Source organism: Candoia aspera, chromosome 13 (assembly GCF_035149785.1).
Source record: "Candoia aspera isolate rCanAsp1 chromosome 13, rCanAsp1.hap2, whole genome shotgun sequence".
In the NCBI taxonomy this organism is placed as follows: Eukaryota; Metazoa; Chordata; class Lepidosauria; order Squamata; family Boidae; genus Candoia; species Candoia aspera.
Window position 1 is genome coordinate 13808263 of NC_086165.1, and position 26358 is coordinate 13834620.

The 26358-nt window shown below is 39.9% G+C and overlaps 1 protein-coding gene across 3 annotated transcripts in view; it reads left to right on the forward strand.

The window, feature by feature from the left end:
• The window catches only part of NTRK3 (neurotrophic receptor tyrosine kinase 3), a 383693-nt gene that overhangs the window by 252723 nt on the left and 104612 nt on the right, over positions 1-26358 (forward strand). For all 3 annotated transcript variants that reach the window (XM_063314185.1, XM_063314186.1, XM_063314183.1), the window contains exon 12: positions 2114-2302. In XM_063314185.1, coding sequence (XP_063170255.1) covers positions 2114-2302 — 189 coding nt within the window. The remainder of the gene's footprint in view (positions 1-2113; positions 2303-26358) is intronic.

The window sequence follows — 26358 nt, forward strand, 5'->3', positions numbered from 1 at the left end:
ATCAGGCTGATTTCATAGTAAATTTATTAGGAAGGTTTTGAAGGAACCAACAGTATTTGAAAAGCCCTGAAGAAAACATGTTTCCTCCGATACCTCCCCACCCTGACTTTTTAAAAACTTTTTTCAACAATAGACTTGGGAGCTTCCCTTTTGTTGCTGACTCGTGTTCCATAAAAAAGGAATTGTGCAATTTGGAATAGATGAGCTGACATACAAGAGAAATCCCTATTACCCACCCACCCCGGTCCATAGCTCAGGTAAAAGGCAGCACTTTAGAATGCATTTGAAGATGGAATGCATTGGCTCTTCCTCATCTCACCATTAGCCTCAAGACAGTAGAAGAGAAATTACCCTAGGCATCATTTTTCTCTCTTCCGTTTTAATAAATTGAAGCTCTTTGATTAAAATGCCAAGGAGGGTGCTGATCTCTGTCCCCTTTCTCCTCCTCCTCCTCCTCCTCCTCCTGAGATTCTGGGGCTTCCTTACACACCTGACTTCTTGCAGGCAGACAGTAGAGGGCCCCGCAGCTCTCTGGGAAACCTTGGAGCTGAGGGATGTAAGTGCATGTCTTGATTCCCATGTGCCAGTTAAATCCTAGGCATCATAAGGGCAGGAGTAGACATGGGGTTTTTTTTTGGGGGGGGGGGTCTTGCAGCCACCTTTCTGTCCTGCATGAGGACAACAGGGGATGTTACTGATAACTGGGACATCACTGGAATAAACAACTTTTTGGGGGAGGGAATTTTGGCACAGGAGGTTATGCAGTGAAATGGGTGCCTACAGAGATTTTATCCTTTCACTATTACTCCCCTCCTCCAGATAATTCAGCCCATTTACAGGAATAAGAGGTAAAAGAGCCCAAAGGCCAGAAATCATTTCTGAAATATTAGCCCCATCCTTTTTAGATATTGCATTGCATATGTGGATCTGGGACCCAGATTTTCTCTATGGTGTTTTAAACCAGATTTGAGGCAGGCTTAGGATGTTTGGAGGCATCTATTCCTCAAAGCAAAATTTAAAGATACAGTGACAATAAATGCTGTAAGAGGAGAGCCACTTTAGTTTAGGCTAACCAGAAATCAGGGAAGCTCTGGCAGCATCTTTCTAGACTAACAAATGATATTACAAGGTATGAGCTTCATGCATCTGATGATGTGAGCTGTAGTTCACAAAAGCTTATCCCTTTTAATAAAAGTCATTACTCTGAAAAGATGCTACCAGACTTCTTCTAATTTGTGACAATACATAATGTGTGTGTGTGTGTGTGTGTGTGTTATGCATGTGGTCCTACAAGGAAGCTTGTCGGCTTAGACCAATCTTCCCAAAGCTGTTTTGAGGTTTTCACTCCCCAGCATGGCCAAAGACAAGGGTAGGTAGAGTAGTGTAGAAATCCACCAGAGATGGGTAAAAGCTGGGTGAAAGCTGATTTAGGCTAAAGTAGCAATGATGAATGGGATGGGAAAGAAGCCAGGAGGATCCATGGGTAGCATCTAAGAACTGGAGAAACCCAATACATTTGTTCATCTACTGTAAGGTGGTTAATTTGGGGGCAGGGGTAAGATACTGTTTGTTTTTATGTTGCTTGTATGCTGCCCAATCCTGTAGGCTCTAGGCAGCTAACATACCCCTCCAAAACCCTGATATACATTAAAAAAATAAAAAAATAAACACCAATAAATGCATGTACATACACATATTGTCATTGCTGTGGCAAGGGCCTCATACTCTAGACATATTTGTTAGAAGAACTTGCTTTGCAGATAACAGCTAATATGTTCCTGTGGATTTAGGGGTAAAAAACCTATAGTACATAAATGCTTTATGCAATAGACTTGGAATTGTGTGTTGAGTTGTGGAAAATTCATTACCAGAATGCAGTGTTCATAATGAATGTAACGTCTAATCTGATCCCAAGATGTAACTTTTTTTTTTTATACCAATAGTTAATCACGGGATGAGTGTTATTGTTGCCTAATAACTTTTCATTACTGCAAGGACAGAATTATGCTTTGTATACAAAAAAATTCAAGTTTTATCAGAAACCTTGGATAGCCACTATCAATCAGTGCTGATGACACTGGGCTAAATATGTATATATTTTTCTGTTTTCTAGGTCCTGTGGCTGTAATCAGTGGAGAAGAGGATTCTGCCAGCCCTCTTCATCACATAAACCATGGCATCACCACACCTTCATCACTGGATACTGGCCCAGACACAGTGGTGATTGGTATGACCCGGATTCCTGTCATCGAAAACCCACAATACTTCCGACAAGGCCACAACTGCCATAAACCAGACACATGTAAGTGTGTTATTCTACTTTTTGCTTTATTTTCTCTTTCTGTGACAAGATGGAGATAGGGAAATAAAGCCAATAGGAGAAAGAGACCTGGCTGGAGAGGAAAGATAATAGTCTTTGTATGGTCCAGAAACCAGAAGAAAATCTTTTATCCTAAAATTATAACATTCATGGATTTTTTATGTAAGGTGACGTGCTTGGTTCACCATCTAATAATCAGTTATTGTAGATACATCATTATCCTTGTAGAAGCTCATCCCAAAAGAACATTACAAGGAAGAGTCCCATTACCACCTTTGATGGAACCCTGAGTATAGGTTATAACAGCAGATTGCAAGGCAAACTCCGTACATGAAGCAGTGAGAGATCTCCAAATTTACTGAGCAAAATAAATAAATCAAGCAAGAAAGCAAGAAAGCTTTCTGTCCTGAACATCCCCGTGCTTATAGCACCAGGTAGGTCATATTAAACTGCACAAACCATCCAGGGCTCATGACAAACCCATTTCCTCTGTTATATCTTTACAAAATATGAGCAGACGAACCACTCGGCCCACTGAAATCAGGGAGGAGTGGAGAATCGTGTTAGGCCACCAGTGAAATCATTTGGAAAAAAATGGATCTTGCAAGATAGGCTGCAATAGGGGAAGATTCTGTTCTTAAAAAAATTAGAGCTGCATGAGAGAGATCTGTAAGGATTCAGTGTTCAGTGTAGAACTATGCCCACGTTATATTTTCTTTTTATACGCCTAATGTTTCTGTTTCGCGAAGTCGGCCTTCTTGCTATTCTGGGGCACTATATTTAATTTTGGAATATTTTGTTTCTCCCTAAATGGGACTAAATGGCATGATCTCGTTTACAAAGGATTTTCTTATTAAGCCAGCTGACTCCCATTACTGACTTTTTAAACCCCAGTGGTTCAGTTCTTGCTCCTGCCTTGATTCTCATAGGATAATGGCTTTTTATTGACAGTGAACCAGTTGGTTCAAAATAAAGACCATCATGGGTGTTAACTCATCCTTACAAGTTAATCAGGACTTCTCATCCCCACAGCAATGTAAAACATCACAGCACATGTAATCACATTGCAGGTTTCCCAAAGGGGCTCCAGACCAAACTATTATAAACCAGACCATATGAAAAGCTTCACCTCCTCTTTCCCATCCATCCCATATGCTTCATATTCATGTGCTTCCCATTGTCTGTGTTCCCTGTTTCTAATCATGACTGTGGGTAAAGAAATTGTAACGGGGCCATGCTGATAGACATGGGGAAATTCTCTGAGAGTTTTCTAGGAGTCTCCACTATTGATGAATTCCAAGTTCCACGTTTGCCTCTCTGTTAGATGTGGAAGAGTATGTCTTGGAAAGCCATTTTTATTTTTAGAAATTCTGCTGGCCTCAGTCAGAATTTCTAAAGTAAGGCTGAAAGTTATACACCTCTCTCTATTCAGAAGTAAATCAAATGGAAAGTAATGGGATTTTCTGCCAGGTAAGTGTGTATAGGGTTGCATACCTGGTTGATTTAATTCATAGACAAAATTATAATCAGCACTGTACTAAAGACTGATCAGTTAGATCTTTCAAATGTAAATTAGCAATTATAATAGGGTAATCCATTGTCTTAGATTTGCATATGTTCAGTGTTCATCCCTCCCCCCAGATGATGCTGTTTGAATGCCCCCTTTTTTTTCTGAATTAATCTCATGAATCATTCCATCCAACTGAAGATCTCATTGTGAAGGGAGAGATTTCACAATGCTTATGTGGCCAATGAAATGTGGCTGTATGGTGACATCCCCTGAAGACAAGAGTGAGCAATTTAAACAAAAGGGAAAGTTTTCATGGAGAGAATGTTGAAACGTCTTGAATAAGTACCTACATTTTAACTTGGCACTGTTTAAACCATTATGAATAATAAGCTGCCATTGGGATTCAGCTCTGGTTATAAAAGAGGGGTCAGTTTTGGAATTTGGAATTTGGAGTTCTGAGGTTATTTGAAGTCGAGAACAAAAGAAGGAGGGGAATAATGCAAAGGCTTAATCTGGAGCAAACATATCAGACTGAGGCAACAATGGGCTTCATCCACTTAACTGAACTTTTATTATGGCATATTTGTGTTCAGTGTGTTTGCACACCATGAATATGTGGAGGGGGGAGGCAGATTTTAATTAGATATTAATCAAACCTGGGTAGAAACTGCAGCTTTCCTTTGTTTTCCAAGATGGGACTTTCCCTCCCTTTTATCTTTTGTATTCCCAGAATGCACTTATAGAGTGTTTTCTGAACCATCATGGCATTTTGTCATGTTGTAGTCTATGGCATTTATAAAGACCTGCCAGGTGCCTTTCTTCCAACAGTGACACTGGTTGATTAGTGGATTACTGTTGCAGTGTAAACCCCTCTATAGACCCAGCTAAAGTTTCTGGAATAATAATAATAGTAATAGTAATAATAATAGAATGCTAGCAATCCAGTAAATTGTGGCGTATGTGTTTGACTCAACTATTTCATCAGGTTAACTCTGAAGTCAAAAGGAAATAAGCCCCAATTTAGAATTTGAATTTGTTGAAAAATCCAATGATTCAACATCAAAATTCTTTGAGTTGTAGGGGATATTGCTTATACCAGCTTGAGGTCCATGATATATATTAAAAAGGTGACACGCGTATACAACATTGCAAATAATTCTGCCAAAGCACTGATAGTCCTACATATCAGCTGTGGGCTGCAAAACCCTTTCTGCTGCCACATTTGATTGTCCAGATGTTTTCAGCCCATATCAGGTAGCCATATCATATGGACCTAAGTTGGAAAAACCATGTCAGCTTTCCTTTTGGATTCTTAATAAGGCTATTTTATGATTGAGAAGCCTAGGGCAAGCTATTCCTTTGAGTTTCGCCCTTCTTTTCACTGCAACTTATGGATGTGCAGCACTTTGGAACTGCAGCAGAAATGGTGCTCTAGAGTACTATGGGCCTCATTAAAGGAATTGCATCAATATGCAGTCCTAGGTGAATATGTGTGTGAGGTAAGGAGGCCCCGACAGGATACAAGAGTGGGCACAGATGCATGCTTGCCAACACCTTCCTTCAAATGGCTATTTTCCCAGGAACCATGTGGCAACTGTAAGAGCCCAGGAGAGGATCCATCTCCTTTAGCAAGGCCACAGTCTTGTGTGTATATGCCCCCTCCAAAGCATATCTCTGCATCAGATCCAGAGCATCGCATCTCTCTAATTAGCAGGATTTTTTTTTCTTGGTTGTTTTTTGTCCATTTAAATCAATAGTCCAATAAAGATGAGGGTGTGGGGAAACCTCAGCTACCTAAATAGCATTTGGATGTATATTTTAACTGATTAGTTGTATTCCCTTGAATGGGAAGTATTGATTCATTTGTTAATTTCAAATACTGAACCATATTTTAAATGGGGTCCTTCTATATGTCTGGTTCAGGGCAATTGTTCCCCTTCCATCAATTGCTTATGGGTGAGAAAATTACGTCTTGTTGCTGCTTCTCTACCTCCTCCGCTTCATATGACAGGTTAAATGATCAAGGACAGTATTTGATTTACATGGATTCATAAAGAATGCATTAATGCATAACAAATGAAACGTGTGACTGCATCATGATATGGTTGGCACTGGAAACCTTGGACGACTTCTAGTGAGGCATCTGAAATAAAAAAGAAGAATGGCATTTCCCCTTTTCCCTTGATTTGATCTGTACCCCAATAATTTTACAGACATATATTTATTTGATATTTTGATTGCCAAACAGCTTCATTACCAAGGTCACTAACCTGAAATAAATTCACTAACCATTTTTTTTAAAAAAATAATGTAGTAGAGCTGTAAAAGTGTCTTCTACTGTACGTGACAAAAATGAAAGGCTTTGGCTACACAACCCATTGCTAACCAAAGTTATCCATGATGACTTGGACACAAATTTCATTGAGTTCAAGGACACTTAGTTCTGAGTTACATACACTTCAGATTGCTGTCAAGCTGGGTGATAGATTGCTGTTTATGCAGCCTTGGAGGCTAGGTTGCTGTGTCTCATTATACCTGGTTAGCTTATTATTCTGGTTATTCAGGCAAAATATCTAGAACAGAAGGTAGGTTGTTTTTTTGTTTTTTTCCCCCTGTCTCTAGGAAATTTCCCTGGTGCTTAGCTTAGTTTGATGGGCTTTGCTTGTACATCTGGATCTGGTATAGAGTTCAGGGCATGGTACAGATTTTAACAAACATAAAAGCCTATCATGTCCCAAATTCACCTATCTCCACAGCTAATAGTTACTCACCATTTTTTTGGTGGTAGTCCTTCCAGGTTGTCTACTTCAGAACACATTCATGGAGAAGAATCAAGGAACAGACCTAGGATCTTCTGCATGCAGGACATTCCAACTGTAGGTTCTTTTACTATAGCATGTTACAATTACAGCTACAGCATTTACAGAATAAATCTACGTGTCTACTCAAACATACATCCAACTATTTTAAAAGAGAATTAACCCCCCCCTCTCCAGAATTGCAGGTTTAATTATTAACCAGTTAGATCAATTTATATATCTATTATTTACAGAATTTGCTGCCCAGTTTTCTTTTCACACATAGATACTTCATATATAACATGCACAAATATTATGTATGGGGTTTTTGTTTTTAGACCGCAGATCAAGAGCACTGTTATTAAAATCTACAAAATATGTTTTTCAAGGATGTGTTTGTTGTTTCAAAAATTAACAGTAAGTACTGGCTTGGTTATAGGGACAGCAGATATCTATCTATTCATCTGTATTGCACCATATGCATATTTATCCAGATTTAATTTAATTGTTTTATTGATCAAGATTCAACCACCCAGATTTTGGTTTGTCAGCAGCAATACAAAAGAAGTAGCAGATAATAGTGAAGGGCAAAGCTACCTCTTTGTTATTTAAGCTAATAGAAGCTAAGGAAGGAAAAAAGGGAAAGACTATTACAAATTGAGTTCAACTTCTGGAGACTTCATGCATCTGTCTATTTTAGTTTTTGGCAACAGCAGAGAAGTACTTTGCTGCTGCCATCTTCTGTTTTTTTTTTTATCAACTTTCCACTCTAGCCTTCACATTTCTTGGTAGACTTCCATCCAAGTATGAACCTAGTTCAATTCTGCTTAGGTTTTTTGAAGTCAAGGCCAGCTAGAAAGATGAATGCTATTTTTTCTGAGTTTATCTTTCCTTTCATTCTTCCTTTGTGTGTGTTGCCAACCAGTTTTATAATGTATACTGTCATATTGTATTGTAGTTTTGAATTGCTGCAAGCCATGCATACAGGTCCATGGGCATTTGCAGGCAGGGACATAAATTCTCAGACAAATAAATCTAGTTAACTAGTTAAGACAACCTTTCATTGGGTGAAGGACATGCCAGTGCAGGTAACTAAGCTAAAAAGAGAAGTAGTGAGAACTTTATATCTTTAATGCACTATTAATAGTACACTGGTGTGATATAGATTTTGCCACTTTCTATACTAACAAACATCACTTATCCCTTTGCAGGGAAAAGAGGAGGGGGAAATGATAGATCTTTATTTGGAACTGCTTGCTTCAGTTGAGGGGAATGGCTGATGGAATGCAGAAAATAATTTTTGGCTGCCTCCCTTGGTTGGACCAGCTTATCTGCTAATGAACATGCCATTTTTTCCTTGTTAATGAAAGTTTTGCAAAGAGCCAGACAAAAGTGGGCTCTTCTTGAAGGTATTGCCTGCTTTTGGTTTGGGGTGGTGATTCTGAACTTTTTCCAAGTGTTTAATTTAATTACTGCAATAGGGTTCTGAGTTGTGTTTAGGTGAGTTTTGAGGACTGTCAAGAAAGGATGCAAAAGGATGTTTGATGTGCAGGTTGGATTCATAGGACAAAGTCAGCGGGGAGGTGCCACTTATCATAAAGCTCAAAAAGGTTCAGTTGTGACTCTTCAAAGTCACATATACACACAAATTCTGATCCAATCTATGTGGATTGCATGGATCTATTTATTTTGTATCACTCCATTCACTGTGACTCCTACCTGGCTCTTAAAAAAACCCAGCAAAAATATTGTAACTCCTAGCTACCAAATATTTGCCAACCTATTTATCCATTATGGCGGGCAACCATTGGTGGTTTTTGAGCTCCATACAGTGATCCCAAGAAAGGCTGCAGGATAGTTGTGAATATTTCTGTTTGGCTCTGTGTTTGATTTACTTATTTATTTCCTGGTGACAGAGATTGAGGCTGCTCTGAGGAGGGCAGAATGGGCTAATAGGAATCTGTCTCAGAGCCTCTGATTTTTTTAATATGTGCAGCATACAAAATAGAATTTGCATTGCTTGCTTCTCTCAAGGCCAAACACAAGTGTGGGATGAATGTGGGACCTGATCTAAAGTAGCTAAAGATGACAAACGTTGCTCCCAAACTTCATAGAACTTTGCTCACAAAACACAGGAACATCCATCACCTTAGGAAAGGAAGATTACAGTTTTTGAAACATGAATTATGTATGTGCTTTGATTCATGGAAGAGAAATAAATGAAATGATGTTTCAGGGACCCAAGGAAGTGTTCCACTGGACTTAAAAACTAATCTGAGAATCCTTATTTTATACAATTTAATACAATCTCCTAAAAGCAAAGGAAACTGCTTGATGGCAAGTTAGACAGTTCATTTGCTTATCCAATGTTATCTGTACCAAAATCTGCTGCTTGTGGATTGCACAATCTCTCCTGAAAGCTAGCAGTAAAATCCAAGGGCATTTTGTTGAAAAGAGTTCTGCTGGATCAGTTCAAAGATTTATCTTTGAATAATGAAGCACCATTGAATCTCATCATCACTGATGAGATTCAGCAGCAAAATGGCTACATTTCATTAGTACATTTTTGTGTCCTGTGCACTAATGGTGATTAAGGGTGAAAATGGGAGCACTTCCTTTCCCAAAGTTCATCTTCTACTATTCTGCATCTTCAGTCCCCAGAGCTACAAAATACATTGAAGCATTTTGACCAGACCAATTTCCAGGATCACTGATGGCCTCAGCCAACCAGAACTTAGCCAACCCAGATCTATTTCTTTATGTTAGCTATATTCACTACAATCCTGTAAAGCAACATTAAGGTGAGATATGGTTGTGGGTCATGCACCCACACAAATAAGTGACAGCTCTTTTATTACAATGGGGAGCCTATTGTTTAAAATCAGCTATTGCATCCTGTTGAAGAATGAGGCTAAGGTTCTAAGCTTGAACATGTTTCTGAGTGTCAGTGACTCACAAAGCATGGTGTGTGGCTGCCTCCTTTGTTGTCATTCAACCCTTAGCAACAATGTAAGGTTCACTGTATGGGTGGAGCAGACATCCACCCAAACAGCCATTTTCATTATCTCATTTATTCCATGTTGCCCTGGTGTAATTGCATATTCCAACTTAGTAATTATACATATTCACACTAATTGAGTAATTAAATATAATTACAGAAAACTGTAAATACAAGCTAATCCACTCCCCTCTTTAAATTACTTCAGAGGAAAAGAAATCCTCCACAAAACAATTTGCTTTGTAAAATACTTTGGTAGATGGTTTGGGATGGACAGATCAGTTTATTCCCAGCCTGTGGTTGTTTCTTGTATATATTCCTAAATCCATTCTATCAAGTTTCTTCACTGGTCTTGCTTTTTAAAAATTAAGCCTGAGTCTTTTTGTACTGAAATCCCCCTATTGTACACATTTATGCATGCCACCTTTGTTAATCTAAACAGTTTAATGCACATTTTTCCTAATTGGGACACCGTTTTTAAGTGGAGAACTACATTACAAATTGAACAAAATGTGCAATCAAAAGGCTTGTTTTTTTCTAATATGTATATTTCTCAGGACTTGTGAATTAGATTTGTTGGCTTTAAAATTCTGAGCAAATGAAATTTTCTCCCCTCCGTATTATGTGTGTGGCTTAGAGTGGTAGGTGGCAGAATTGCAACGGAAACTCTCCCCATGACACAAGTTTGATCCCAGCGGAAGCTGGATTCTCTCTCGGGTAGCTGGCTCAGGTCGACTCAGCCTTCCATCCTTCCTAGGTTGGTCAAACGAGGACCCAGCTTGCTGGGGAAGGTGACGACTGGGGAAGGCAATGGCAAACCACCCCGCTATAGTCTGCCAAGAAAGCGTTACAAAAGCGGCATCCCCCCGAAGGGTCAGACATGACTCAGTGCTTGCACAGGGGACCTTTCACCTTTCACCTGTATTATGTATCAGAGTTGTACTGGAATTATTTTTAACTCCTGAAACCCAAAGGTAATTAAACTAGTTCATAAAGGTAGCTAAAGTAAGAGGTATGCATGGTGACTTTTTGTTCTCTGCCATTATCCACTTTCAGTGGCCAGACTGACTTGCAAATGGGAGGAAGAAGGCTTTAATTCTGACATATTAACAGGCCAAGTTTCCTCTCACAAACATTGATGGACTAGCATTTCAGAAAGTTAAGCAGATAAAACATTTCCCTGCAGGATCAAAGAAACACTGTAAAGGTGAGCATACCTTTACAGTGTTTCTTTGATCCTATGGAGAAATGTTTTATCAGCGTAACTTTCTGAAATGCTGGTATTGCTGGCCAACCTCTGAAGTTCCAGTCCACCTGGCAGAAGTTACTGCTAACATATAGCTTCATAATTGGTGCTTTGGACACCCATGTGAGACTTCCAATCTTACTTTCCACTATGATTGAGACATAGGATCATTCCAGGGCATTGTGGGGAACTTGAATGGCAGCTGTTCTGCAGGGTTTATGCAGTTTTACCATATACCACTAGCAGAGGCTCCTGGATGCATGTTGGGGATAAGAAAAGGACAATTAAGGGGAAATTCTCTTGTGGGAAACCACCAGCATAGGGCTCAATAATCAACTAGCCCTGTCACCTGAACTTACTTAGCATAGTGATTGTTATCTGATCATAGTTGGTGTGCCACCTAGAATAAGTCTTCATTTAGATCATTGTCGCTCACCTACTTATATTCTGGACAGACTCCAAGATGGGAATATATTGGATCTGTCATAAATTCAGTCAAAGGTATTATTGAAAACACATTATGTTAGCTGTCATAATACTGTTGTGCTTTGTGAAAAATAATGTAGCGTCATCAGAAAAGTTGTAAAAAGGAAGGTATCAAAATCATGATGCAGCCGTATTGTAAGTTTCCTATATTGTGTGTGTGGTAGTGGTGGTGGTGGATTTATATATTTATCCTTCTTTGGATAAATGGTTTGTTTTACTAAATGATATACTACACTCTGTGTGCGTATGTGTAGTGCAGCTGGATAGTATAGTGGTTAGAGCGCCACCCTTTGACATGGGAGACTGGGGTTCAAATCCCAGCTGGTACCTGCCGTACGAGTAGGCGGCCTTGGGCAAAGACGCCCTAATGCTTCACCTGCCTACCATGGATATGAGAGTGACACAAACTAGAAGAGTCAGGCTAGCTCGGACATTGCCCGGATCAACAAGGTCTGCACAGATGTTGGGGAACCAGTACAATCTGATATGTGGGCTACTGGAACAAACCATACATGGACAAGACAAGAGAACGCTTCGACATAGTAAAGAGAAAGCTGCTCTCACAACTTGAGATAGACCAACTACACATTACATCCTGCACTCAAGAAGACCTGGAAGAACAACCGGAGGTACAGCTAAAGCTGGAATGTCACTACCACCCCCTCTATTACAGAGCACAGCAGCTGATATGAGGCATAAGATCATGGATAAAATAGCTACAGTCAACCCTCAAGACCAATTACCAAGGCTCAGTGGAGAAGTGTCATCAGATAGTATGCTAGAAGATGCCAACAGAGCCCTCACGACAATCCCTACTGTCACCATAACTCAAACCAATGAACTGGTATATACTACAGCCACTGTAATCCTGGAGATGCTTGGCTACACAAACAAGAAGAACAGCAGTACATACCCCCCTGGAAAATGAGATTGGAGACTAAGATCAAGGCAACTCGGAGAGAAGTTAGTCAGCTGGTGGAACTACAGAAGGGTGTGCAGATTAAGGATAACACTTGGCTGCTGGAAAAATACAAGGGCCTGACTCCATCTGAAGCCCTAGAGACTGCTAAACAAAGACTCACAGCACTGGCTAGCAGGCTAAGGAGATACAGCAGAGAAACAGAGGCCAAGAAGATAAATGCCCTGTCCGCCAAAGAACCATCCAAGGTGTACTCCCAACTGCAGTGCAACAGCACAGTAACAGCAGAGCCACCAACAGGAGAAACTGAACAGTACTGGCAGAACATATGGGAGAAAGAGAAGATACATAATACCAGTGCAAAGTGGCTGCAGGACCTGAGAGCAGACCACAGCAATCTCCCAGAACAGGAACAGTCACCATCACAGTAACAGACTCTTCCTTTGACTTTTTGTGATTTTCCAGCTACACAGACTTCTGAAAGATTCAGGGACTTTTGAAGCCAGCAGTAAAGTAAACCAGACTGACACTGAGCATTAACTCCCTGTGTTTCCAGTACTGATTTCTCCAAGGCCCCAAGAGTGATGGCCACCTCCTTATCTCATCTCATCTCATCTCATCTCATCTCATCTCATCTCATCTCATCTCATCTCATCTCATCTCATCATATTTTATCTTATTCTGTTTTATTTATTTTATTGACAAATTCTCTCATGAAATACTGAGATGTGTAAAGTCCAAAAGACAAGTGCATTCAGATTACCTTACTAGATTGTCTGAGAGATCTAGATCAAGATGAATCACTTCACTTTTGGAACAAATTAATCCACATACAGTACATTTCCACACTTCCTTCTTTCTGTCTTTGTCAGAATTACACCTTATTATTGTTGTCTTTCTTCAGCAAAGGATCGTTACCTTGTCGTGGTGCTGGAGCTTGAGCACCTCAATGATGCCATGAGCTAAACCGTGAAGGGCCACCCAAGACGGGAAGGTCATGACAGAGAGGTCAGACTAAATGCGATCCCTGGGGAAGGTAATGGCAACCCACCCCAGTATTCTTGCCGTGAAAACTAAATGGATCAGTACAAGCAGAGATATGTCGGTATACCATCGGAAGATGAGACCCCCAGGTCGGAAGATGGTCAAAATGCTACTGGGGAGGAACAGAGGATGAGCTCAACTAGCCCCAGACGTGATGACGCAGCTAGCTCAAAGCCGAAAGGACAGCTAGCGGCCGACGGTGCTGGTGGTGAACGGCGAATCCGATGTTCTAAGGATCAACACACCATTGGAACCTGGAATGTAAGATCTATGAGCCAGGGCAAATTGGATGTGGTTATTGGTGAGATGTCAAGATTAAAGATAGACATTCTGGGCGTCAGTGAACTGCAATGGACTGGAATGGGCCACTTCACATCACATGACCACCAGATCTACTACTGCGGACAAGAGGACCACAGAAGAAATGGAGTAGCCTTCATAATTAATAGTAAAGTGGCTAAAGCAGTGCTTGGATACAACCCAAAAAACGACAGAATGATCTCAATTCGAATTCAGGGCAAGCCATCTAACATCACAGTGATCCAAATATACGCCCCAACCACAGATGCTGAAGAAGCTGAAGTAGAGCAGTTCTACGAGGATCTGCAGCACCTACTGGACAACACACCTAAAAGAGATGTTATTTTCATCATGGGAGACTGGAATGCTAAGGTGGGCAGTCAAATGACACCTGGAATTACAGGTAAGCATGGCCTGGGAGAACAAAACGAAGTAGGACATAGGCTGATAGAATTTTGCCAAGACAACTCAATGTGCATAACAAACACTCTCTTCCAGCAACCTAAGAGACGGCTTTATACATGGACTTCACCAGATGGACAACACCAAAATCAGATTGACTACATCCTTTGCAGCCAAAGGTGGTGGACATCTATACAGTCGATAAAAACAAGACCTGGAGCTGACTGTAGTTCAGGTCACAAACTTCTTCTTGCACAATTTAGGATCAGACTAAAGAGATTAGGGAAGACCCACAGATCAGCTAGATATGAGCTCACTAATATCTCTAAGGAATATGCAGTGGAGGTGAAGAATCGATTTAAGGGACTGGACTTAGTAGATAGGGTCCCGGAAGAACTCTGGACAGAAGTTCGCAACATTGTTCAGGAGGCAGCAACAAAATACATCCCAAAGAAAGAGAAAACCAAGAAGGCAAAATGGCTGTCTGCTGAGACACTAGAAGTAGCCCAAGAAAGAAGGAAAGCAAAAGGCAACAGTGATAGAGGGAGATATGCCCAATTAGATGCAAAATTCCAGAGGTTAGCCAGAAGAGATAAGGAATTATTTTTAAACAAAAAATGCATGGAAGTGGAAGAAGACAATAGAATAGGAAGGACAAGAGACCTCTTCCAGAAAATTAGAAACATTGGAGGTAAATTCCAGGCAAAAATGGGTATGATCAAAAACAAAGATGGCAAGGACCTAACAGAAGAAGAAGAGATTAAGAAAAGGTGGCAAGAATATACAGAAGACCTGTATAGGAAGGATAACAATATCAGGGATAGCTTTGACGGTGTGGTCAGTGAGCTAGAGCCAGACATCCTGAAGAGTGAGGTTGAATGGGCCTTAAGAAGCATTGCTAATAACAAGGCAGCAGGAGACGACGTCATCCCAGCTGAACTGTTCAAAATCTTGCAAGACGATGCTGTCAAGGTAATGCATGCTATATGCCAGCAAATTTGGAAAACACAAGAATGGCCATCAGATTGGAAAAAATCAACTTATATCCCCATACCAAAAAAGGGAAACACTAAAGAATGTTCAAACTATCGAACAGTGGTGCTCATTTCACATGCCACTAAGGTAATGCTCAAGATCCTGCAAGGTAGACTTCAGCAATTCATGGAGTGAGAATTGCCAGATGTACAAGCTGGGTCTAGAAAAGGCAGAGGAACTAGGGACCAAATTGCCAATATCCACTGGATAATGGAAAAAGCCAGGGAGTTTCAGAAAAACATCTATTTCTGTTTTATTGACTATTCTAAAGCCTTTGACTGTATGGACCATAACAAATTGTGGCAAGCTCTTAGTGGTATGGGGATACCAAGTCATCTTGTATGCCTCCTGAAGAATCTGTATAACGACCAAGTAGCAACAGTAAGAACAGACCACGGAACAACAGACTGGTTTAAGATTGGGAAAGGAGTACGGCAGGGCTGTATACTCTCACCCTACCTATTCAACTTGTACGCAGAACACATCATGCGAGGAATCCAAGGCTGGAGTTAAAATCACTGAAAGAAACATTAACAATCTCAGATATGCAGATGATACCACTTTGATGGCTGAAAGTGAAGAGGAACTGAGGAGCCTTATGATGAAGATGAAAGAAGAAAGTGCAAAAGCTGGCTTGCAGCTAAACCTCAAAAAAACCAAGATTATGGCAACCAGCTTGATTGATAACTGGCAAATAGAGGGAGAAAATGTAGAAGCAGTGAAAGACTTTGTATTTCTAGGTGTGAAGATTACTGCAGATGCTGACTGCAGTCAGGAAATCAGAAGACGATTAATCCTTGGGAGAAGAGCAATGACAAATCTCGATAAAATAGTTAAGAGCAGAGACATCACACTGACAACAATGGTCCGCATAGTTAAAGCAATGGTGTTCCCCGTAGTAACATATGGCTGTGAGAGCTGGACCATAAGGAAGGCTGAGAGAAGGAAGATCGATGCTTTGGAACTGTGGTGTTGGAGGGAAATTCTGAGAGTGCCTTGGACTGCAAGAAGATCAAACCAGTCCATCCTCCAGGAAATAAAGCCAGACTACTCACTTGAGGGAATGATATTACAGGCAAAACTGAAATACTGTGGCCACATAATGAGAAGACAGGACACCCTGGAGAAGATGCTGATGCTAGGGAGAGTGGAGGGCAAAAGGAAGAGGGGCCGACCAGGGGCAAGGTGGATGGATGATATTCTAGAGGTGACAGACTCGTTCCTGGGGGAGCTGGGGGTGTTGACGACCAACAGGAAGCTCTGGTGTGGGCTGGTCCATGAAGTCACGAAGAGTCAGAAGCGACTAAACGAATAAACAACAAACAATTGTTGTCTTTGTTTATCAGTGAACTGCTTACCTAGAGAAATTGTAATTCTAAGAAGGAAGTTTAATAACAACAGTTTAGCACCTCTGCCGTATTTTTGGAAGATAGAAAAAGGAAGTGATGGTAAGTAAATTGGATTAGTACTAGTACACATTTCTAAGATAGGCAGGAGCTGGTGTATATTTCTGGGCCATACAATTCTAGAGTTTTTTCGTCTCTTCTTCATTTCCTCTGCTATTTCTTTCTACTTTGCTGTTTCCCTCTTACTGCTTTTTAACAAAATTATGGTCAGGAACCCTAACTTGAAGATTCTGTTCTGTAAGTCCCAGTTTCCTATTCCATGGCAGATGCTCCAGGGTCTCAGAACAGATGGATTGGTATGAAAATGTTTTTCAGAAGGTACTAATAGGTGTCAGAGTCAGGCTGGAAAAGTGATTTGAGCTTTGTTGGTATTGGGGAGATTGCTTCATCCAAGGTTTACCTGCTTGATAAGCAAAGGGAATCATGGAGATGGAGGTGAATGGGGGGAAAGAGAAAAATCCTCATATGCAAGACTAATAAAGAAATTACTACCATCCTACATTATGAATTGGATGAATTTTTAATAGCCAAGAATGAGGTTGATTTATAATGTACCAGTCCTAGCCTCCGGAACCCATTGCAAGTTAATAAATAACTGACAGCCCCCTTGTATTAAAAGTATCAGTCATCCTACATCACTGCCATGTAATTTATGGGAGATTGTCAAGAGCTGGATAGCACATCCATACAGAGAGCAGAAGTGCTACCTGAGTGAGGGGAAAGCAAGAGGAATATAATTTTCTTCTTTATATATTCATGCTTCTTAGGGCCAGATGAAGGCTGAAATTTAATGGCTGATGTGGAAGGTGCTTCAAAGAAGATCATATGCCCTGAATAATTGTAGGTTATATGCTTGCAATTCCTTGAAGTAATCATGACAGGTGGTTCGTTGTCCCAGTGTCTCATGGAGTTTCCACTGATCTCTGTTGGGCAATTGAACTAGGTCTTTGGCCTGATCCAGCATAACTCTTAAATCTGTATCTGATGTTCATTGGCATGTATTGGGGATGGTGGTGAGGTGATAATATTGATACTAGTACCACCAGGAATTTAAGATGCGATCTGGTCTTATGTAGGGTGATTTGGTCCTACACACTCAGTCTTTCACATTGGCCTGTTTATGGATCTGACAACTGCCTTGCTGCATTACAACCACATTAGTTCAGCAAAATAGACTCATGTGGCCTTATCAAATTTGGGCACACTCCAGGCATGAGGACTTCGACGCCCAGGATTCCCAGCAGTGACCATGCTAGTTGAAGAATTCTGAGAGTTGAGTGCCACATATTTGGAGGACATATCTGAAAGCTTTCTTCAATGGATTGAACAGAAGCTCTTTAGATAAACACATTTTATGTCATTTCCCTTCTTATTTCCTTGAGAAGATGTGCAACAGCAACTCCATGAGACCGTCAAGTTACTGGACAAAGTATATGTTCTGAATTATACATTTTATCTTAGCCTGAAGGGGAGAATTAACACATGGCCTCCATATTTTTATAAATAATGTTCTCTTAATAGATTTGAGCCTTATGAATAATATAGAGGCTTACAGTATATCTAAGTGACAACAATGCTCTTCTAACACATTGGATCTCCAATATCAAGGACTAAGAATGATCTTCTCTAGCTATTCTTCTGCTGAGGGCATATGCATGCTGCAGCAAAGGAAAAATCTGTTGCTTGTGGAGATATGGATACACAAGGGGGAGAAAGACCATTAATGTGCTACTCAATCATCTTGTGTGCTGGCTTTATCATAGGCAAAAGAGTTATTCACACTTTGATCATGGTTTTCCTCTTTCCTCCTGCCTTGTTTTGGTCATTTAAACTGTGTGCAGTTCCAGGCAACTGTGTATGTCCTGTTACACCCAAAGTGTTAATTTGATTTAATAATTTAGGGTATTAATTAAAGCAATCAAAACCATTGTCACTTGTTTCTGCATAAATTCCTACTGTATGAGTCATGGTGGTATTGGACCCAGGGCTAGAAATTTTGGAAAACATTTTTTTTCCCCTTCCTCAAAAAGGATTGTTCAAATACTCAAAATGGATTCATTAATATTTTGTTCAAATAATCACTGTTATACATAATTGTTTTTCTCAGCAATTGCTACATTCTCATTCCTAAATTTCTCATGGAGTTTCTTAGAATCAAACCTCTGGACCAAATAAACATTTTGAATCAGATTCTTGATTCAGACTGAATCACTGAGTCAAATTAGAGGTTTATTCCATGGCATTTGGCACCTTGCAAAAAACAAAACAAAACTTTTTTTTTTAGATTCAGTGATTCACATCAATTTGATCTGATGATCTGAATCAACAAGAGAAATAGCATACAAGTAGATCTGCACAGCTCTGCTCATCCCCATTTGAATGAATGGAACATGTTTTCTTTTTAAATCTTTCAGAGAACTAGAAGGCACACACAAAAAAGCATCCTATTCTGAGCAGTTCTGGTAGTTCAACTTATTTTTCTCTCCACTCACCTTATTTAGAATTGTACTCTAAGGCTGTAAACTGGCTTGCCACTAAGTAGGCACATGTAGTATTGTCCTGTTGTTACCCCAACTGTTTCTGAGATTGAGATTCTTGACCTCACCCGTGCACATATGCACTTGTCCCTTTGTCAGTTAGGAAAGAGAATCTTACCAGATGGTTCCAGGAGCACATATTAAATAGTTTTAAAAGGGGAGGATGGCCCTGTTGTTCATCCAGTTGTCCTTGCCTTAAGTGCCAGAACCATAGTTAGCATTTGTTTCCTATTGCACCCAGCTTATTTTGACAGCAAAATAAAGGATTTCAATATTGCATTGCATTAAGGCTGTGGTGTCAACACAGCTTATTGCTTTTATATATGTAGATAGAGCAGGAATTTTTTGTCTTCTAAGTTACAATTAAGAGATGGAGACAGACATGTCCAACTCCCATACATGTCTTCTTGGTCTCTGATTAATCCATAAAGTCAAGTGTGACTTGGTTGTACATTTTTTTTAACAGCATTCATGTGGTATGTCATGTTGCAACTGTGGGATGGGGGAGCTTAGCTAAGAAAAGAGAGTACAAAGTGTGCTTTAGGGTTTCAGATGATGTACTTGGCGTGGGCTGGTCCATGAAGTCACAAAGAGTCGGAAGCGACTAAACGAATAAACAACAACAACAACTTAAATAAGCACTGCAAAATGGCAACATACAAAAGGGTTGTTTTTGAGAACAACTGTATAATCTTTATCCTGCCAAGCAGGATTTCTGGCCCAAAGTCTGTCCTGACAGCATTGAATTTGCATGTTCCTGAAAATTGCAATGCTGCAATCCTAGCCTAGGAAAATCTCTGATCCTCCAAATGTAGTTAACTGCATTCTTCACCAATGTAATTTGTTTGGTTTGGCTCAGTGGGAGATATTAACCTAGCTATTACAATTTGTAAACTTAGTGCATTGTGTGAACCTAGGCAATTTTGGGTTATCCAGAAAACCATGGTGAGCAAAATTGTGCTTCCCGCAGTGTGTGTCTATCTTACCTATGAAGGAATAGCTCACTTATCTGCATGCATTCAGACTATTTACCTGTAAGCCAAAGTGCTTAGGACTATTTAGGGCTTTCAGATCTTCAGAACACCACTTCTTTTTGATGGTTTTTCAAGCAAAGCACCACTCTGAAGACATCCACAGTATTTCCCACCCACCCTCCAATGCTATTTTTCTTAACAGCATCTTAATTGAGTGACTGAGGCAGGAAATTAATGTGAGCCAGTAACAAGGCTGGTTTAAGACAAAATGGTTCCCTCCCTCCCTCCCTGGTGGCCATGATTGCACGTGACAAAAGGAGAATAGTTAATAGAGTGCAAGGCAGACTGTGTTCTTCAATACCTTGAAACTTCCCTGTGCCTCTAGCATCTGCTGCCTGAAACAGCTGGCTCGCTCAGCTCTGATTAGTAGTTGCACTTTGAGAAGGAACTGGGGACAGTATTTCTGAGGTGAATAGTTAGCAAATCCAAACCCATGTGGAACTTTTGATTTTCTTCCCTTCCTTCCTTCCTTCCTTCCTCCCTTACTGTCTGCTCTCTAATTGCTGCATTTAAATAATTCTCCTTCCTCTTCTTGCTCAAAGTACAGACACATAGTATGTCCACCATGGGCCATAATGGCTTCATTCAATTGTTGAGGGTCATGTTTTATGTATTGCTGATTTTCTTGTCAATCAATGCAAACTTAATTAGAAGAAGGAGGAGGAGGAGGAGGAGGAGAAAGCAAGAAGCAAGTTGTGGGAAATTTAGGGTCCCAGGGAAGGTTGAAACTCAGTCATTGTGTAAGGACTGCTGGATATTCTATGGTTCTTCAGAATGACATATGCTATGTAACATTATGCTTGGCATCTGAAAACCAGATAAGTTACTTCTAAGAAAGGATGGGTCTGATTATTATAATAATTAGGAATTTTTATTTAGAAAATGTAGTTATCTATCTAGAAAATTTATATGGTTGCTCATCTCAAACAAATTATTCTGGCTGGCTAACAAATACTACATGCAAAACCATGTTAATGAAAATTGGTATAAAACATACAGAATACAGTATGAATGATCATAACCAAGGTGCCTCCACTAATGGCTTGGCTCTAATACCTGAGGAAACAGCCAGATCATTATGGACTTCTAGAAGGCCAATGAGGTTGGAGCCTTCCAGATGGACAAGCATTCAACCACTTGGGCATATTGTAGTGAACACTCCCAAACCCTAATTCAGCTTTGCTTCCCCACCCTTCCTATTACTGCCCCCTTTCTCCTAACCAAATTTCACACAATGATGGAATCTCAAGGCCAGAGAACCAGTTGGATGATTTATATGAATGAAGCCAAGTCCTCCAGTCTCTAGCAGGAAATGATGTTCTGTCTATGAATCTCATTTATAGTTTGCTCTCATGTAGATTTTTATCTCAAGTGCTTTCTATCCAGTTTATAAAGACATAAGAAGATCTTGCTGATTAACATATCCCTACACCTGTGTGCTCGATAGCTGTTAAATATAAGGTTCTACACATGTCTGAAGACACAGGATTTGAAATCCAGACTTTAAGCACTACAAGCTGTCTGCCCAGATGAATTACTCTTGTCAGATTTGCTTCCTTCTCTATTTATTTTTGTTGTTGTTCTAGTTCACTTCAAATACTTTTCCCTCTGGTTTGTGAAGAAATTATGGATTTTGGTAAAAGAATTATCACAAAAATGAGACAAAATAATCATGTTAACTTATGCCTTGTCTGCCATTGTGAACAAACAAACACATTTTTGTTTTCATTGGAGCTCTTTGCTGCTTGTCAGTAAAATATCTTGGCTTTGGGATTTGGTAGCATGAACATCACAGCAGTTATAGATGGGGGCAAAGCCAATTCCACTTGAACACAATTATACTCATAGTCAATCTTTGTCTATCTCCTCTTCAAACACATGCACAGCTCCTCTCTCACACACCCCCCCAAGACACTCGGAAGAACCTTCTTGATTTTAATTTTGTTTACCACATTTGTATACTTCCTTCCCATCAAATATACTCAAGGAAAAATGCAAAATAAAGGTCAAAATCAAATCATGATAACGGGAATAACAGCAAACAAAGTTGGCAGCAGGAAACAACTTCAAAGCCAACAACTTTTCACTTTAAAGGCAGTGATGCTACACAGTCAGAACTGCATGAAACTAAAATGTCTTCACTTGACAGTTAAAGCATTAAGACCATGCGGTATAATCGGCAAACAGATTCCATTCCCCGATATCCATCTCCATTTCAAACGTAGTGCCTTGGAATGTGAATCCATTGATGCTAAAATAAATTGGGGGTAAGCCTTTATTTTTTCTTCCTATGAAGGGCCTGTTATACTGGTAGTGATGTATAGTTAGTTCTGTGCCCAAGGTAGATGAGGTTAGAGCCAATGGTCGTAGATCTATTTTCTCTCTGTTCTTCTGGTCTCTTAATTTTTCTGACATTCCTGCTCCTTCTCTCAACCTCACTTTCCCCTCTCTCTGCCTTTTCTACACTTATAGTATCCTCTAATATCACACAGCCATCACTGAAACGATATAAACCCTGAGCTTGTTACTGCTACATCAGCATAGCAATGGTTGGTTGATGCCAGGAGCTGTTATATGTACCCATGGGGAACTGGCCATAGACAGATTACACTTGCCAAATATTTAAACTGGTTGCTTTCAGAGGGCTTTTAAGTTAGTCCAAAGGGTATATCTGACTCAAAGATGACAACCAATCTTCTTCTGAGCTAAGTAAATTGGCAGGTTCAAAAGGAAGAAGGCAACTGCGCCTGCCCATTTATTGCTTTGTACAGTAGCATGTAACATCACACTATGAACTGCACTTGAACATTGATTGGAGGATCAGTTCATCTGGAGTTCCATGAGGACCAATTGTGTTAGAACGTTGTTTGAGATGTTGATTGTTACCACTCCTACTCACCAGTGAAACGCAATCAGGTATTTGCTGCTCAATTTCATCTACTTCACAAAGTTACAAATGCTACCTGTGGGGAGCACGTTCTAAAAGGAATGTTTTCATAGCCAAAGCAAATGGTAATATTTAACTGGCAAAATTCCCTGGAAAACATCTAAAGCTATATTTTATAGCATCTGATTATCTTTCCATCTATTATTATGAGTGGTTCTCCAAAGTTTTGAACAGCAACTATTCCCCAGCACTTCAACCTAGGAAAATTTCCAAAAATTAAGGATTGAACTTTGGAGTGGATTTTCTTGTATTGTCAGAAGATGTCCTCAGGCATTGGTTTCTAACTTGTTTCCATAATGTGCAGAAACAACAATAAGTAACAGTATGGTGGAGAACTTAGTGTTAAGTATTAAGCTTGAGATAGAAACCTCTATTGTATAAGAAATAATTTAAGGCATTTTGCAGTTTACCAATGCTACACTCAGCTCTAGATATAAAATTTAAGCAACCTTATGTTTGTCAATATTAAATTTTAGAAAACAGTTAATATTGACACAAACTTTTTTTCCCTTTTTCTTTTAAGGTTTAAGTTATCTTGATAATCAGAATCTTAATAATCTCTAGTCAATACTATACAAAGACTGCTGTACCCAAATAATATAATGTACTACTTGTGTTTTATAATAATACAATAAAACTATATAGAAGATGTCCTCAGCCAGTGAGGTGGATGCCCTCACCAGATGGTTTGTTGCAGACATGTGAAAAGTGTATCTTTCTCATAATGTTCCATTCATAGAACAGTAGCCTTTCCACATATCTATTCTATTTATTGGTTAAGGATATCCCCCCGCCCCCCCGGAACAGGTTACTTTCTATTCTATTGGGAGATGGTTCTTGAACTGAACAACAAATTTGAGCATGGAGAATAATTTCAGAAGATTTTTATAAATAATTCATACTGCAACTGGCTAAGTGCAATGATTGATGTATCCTCTGCTGAATGTTTCCTGAAGAAACATTACATCCTCCCTCATTTATTTGATGATCTCAAGGGCAAATTGATCAAAGGAGCAGCAGCACCAGTTGCATAGGGTACAATCCCATGAGTGTCCATTAGAGAGCTTCTGCCCAGTAGTAATGAACTACTGATTAACAAACAACACTACTATTGGGTTTGGTTTATTTTTTCAAAGCAGCAAGCTGTTGCCTGATGAGGAGACTGTATTTAACTTCTGGTTTGTTAGTGTCTTGCTGTCCAACAACCTCCACATAGCTCATCCCAAACAGTGCCCTGCTTGTCCATCCATCCTTCTCTTGGAGTTTGTATAAGGCATCAGAGTTTGGTCAAGACTTTGATTTAATTTGGAAAAGGAGTAGGAACGAGAGGAAAAAAAGATGAAGATGGTGTCTGGAGAACTGATCCCTAAATTTTGCTGCTGAAGTCAGGTTGTACATATTATCCTTTTAACCAAACAAAGGTAGAAATACCCTTTCCCAAGTATAATTTTATCATTTTTGGCTAATGAAGACATTTCCTCCTACCTACAGTACCTCATCTTACATATTCTTGTTTCCTTTTTACCTGCACTGTTTCCCTCTTTTGGTCTCCTGCTTCAGATATAGCAGCTTTGGTGACTTCGTTTGCATGTGGTTGCTTAATCCATTTATTCTGAAGCAAAATGCCATAGCAATACCTTGGCTGCTGCCAATCTGATGCCATCAACTGGTATTCCATTATGTAGACCTCTGCGCCAGATGTGTCTGCTTCTCTAGCTTAGTGTTTGTGGGACAGCAGGTAACACTGCCTGCTAAAGCCTTCTGCTCACTTATCTAACTTCATCATTTCATTCTATTCCAAGAACTAAAGTGACCAAGTAATTAGCAGAACATAGCTGGCAAAGTGAAGACTATTTGACCCTAAAGCTAAGCTTTTCCCAGTGGTTCTGATTAATGAAATCACACTGTGGACAGTTAGTCTCAAGTTAAGAGTATTTATTTCCATAGCTCCTCTTGTTAGAGTGCCGGCTGTGGTATCCTTACTGGGAAATGATGGCAAAGATTCAGTAGCACCAGTTTCTGACACAAGTATGCTTCTTAATGCCATTTCCCAATGTTCTGAGTTCCAAAACGTATCACAGAGTCAGAATGGCAATGATGGTATTGCTTTCTGCAGACTTTCAAGTTTGAAGGTAGGGACTCCTATGACATGGATGTATCTGCAAAATGTAGGAATTCCGTTGGCATAACATTTCCAACTGCCAAAGCTGCATTACCTGAGCCAACAGATATTACCCTCTGGAGGTATGGCTGAGTCAAGGTATTTTGCTGCCTACGATTAACACTATGCCAAGGTCTGTTCTGCACTTTCCCTTTAAAAGTTTGGTATTTGTCTCTTATTTTCAGAATACTTGAACATTTCTTTACTTCAGTAGCATTTTAGATCTCACTTTATTGTGGCAAGGTTCCAGCTGATCCTGCAAGTCTTCCTTCTGGGGATGTGTCTTTCCATCACCAGTGCCAAATGGCCCAGGTTGCTTGATGTAAAATGAGATATTCCTCCCTGATAGCTATCTTTGGGATTGAATGAAACTGCGTTAGAAGTCAAAGAGGCTGCTACCATTGGGCAAATGATCATGCAGTGAGAAACAGGGCACACTTATATTTAACTAAGTATACTTTTGGCCCCTTTATAATAAAGAAAAGGGCAGCCCAACCTTAAGAATGTTGGCAAAATATTCTTTGAAAAACAACAAGAAAGCAATTCCTTTTCCATCAAATTCCCTGACAATAAAGTGGAAAAGGAATTTTAAGCAAAGCAATGAGGCTGCCCTACATGGTATCCTGAGTAGAGAAATTAACAGAGCTACATAATAGCCCTGGCAATGCCCTTTATCACTTTGTCAGTTTGCATCATTTCAGGGCAAGCACCACATAGGGAGGAGCTCTTATTCTGCCTAATCATCATCATTTTCCTGACATGGTTTCCCTGTTTGTTACCCATTCTAAAGAAAGAAAAGAATCGGGTAGACATGAACAAATCAACACATAATATTAACAAATGAATTGAGGAACCTCTAATCTCAGACCAAAATGTTAGACTATTCATGGCCCATTTCACAGAAAATGCATGAATTGGCCCTTTTGGAACACCTCAAGCCTGACTGTTCCTCCTGTTATAGGAATGCTGCATACATCTTCCAGCCTTTTTTGGCCCTTCCCACGCTCTGTGTAATGGTAAGGGATTAGATTGTTCCTCAATACTGGGAGCTGAATAGGAATTTTTGTATGTCTCCTTATTGCCTTTTTTCATCTTTAGATGCTGCCAGTTTCCAGTTTGCAAATGCTGACCAATGGTTTAGGGTGAAGCAAAGCAGGCAGGCCTGTTACCTAATGCTGATGAATCATCATCAGGATGCTGATGATTAGGAGACCA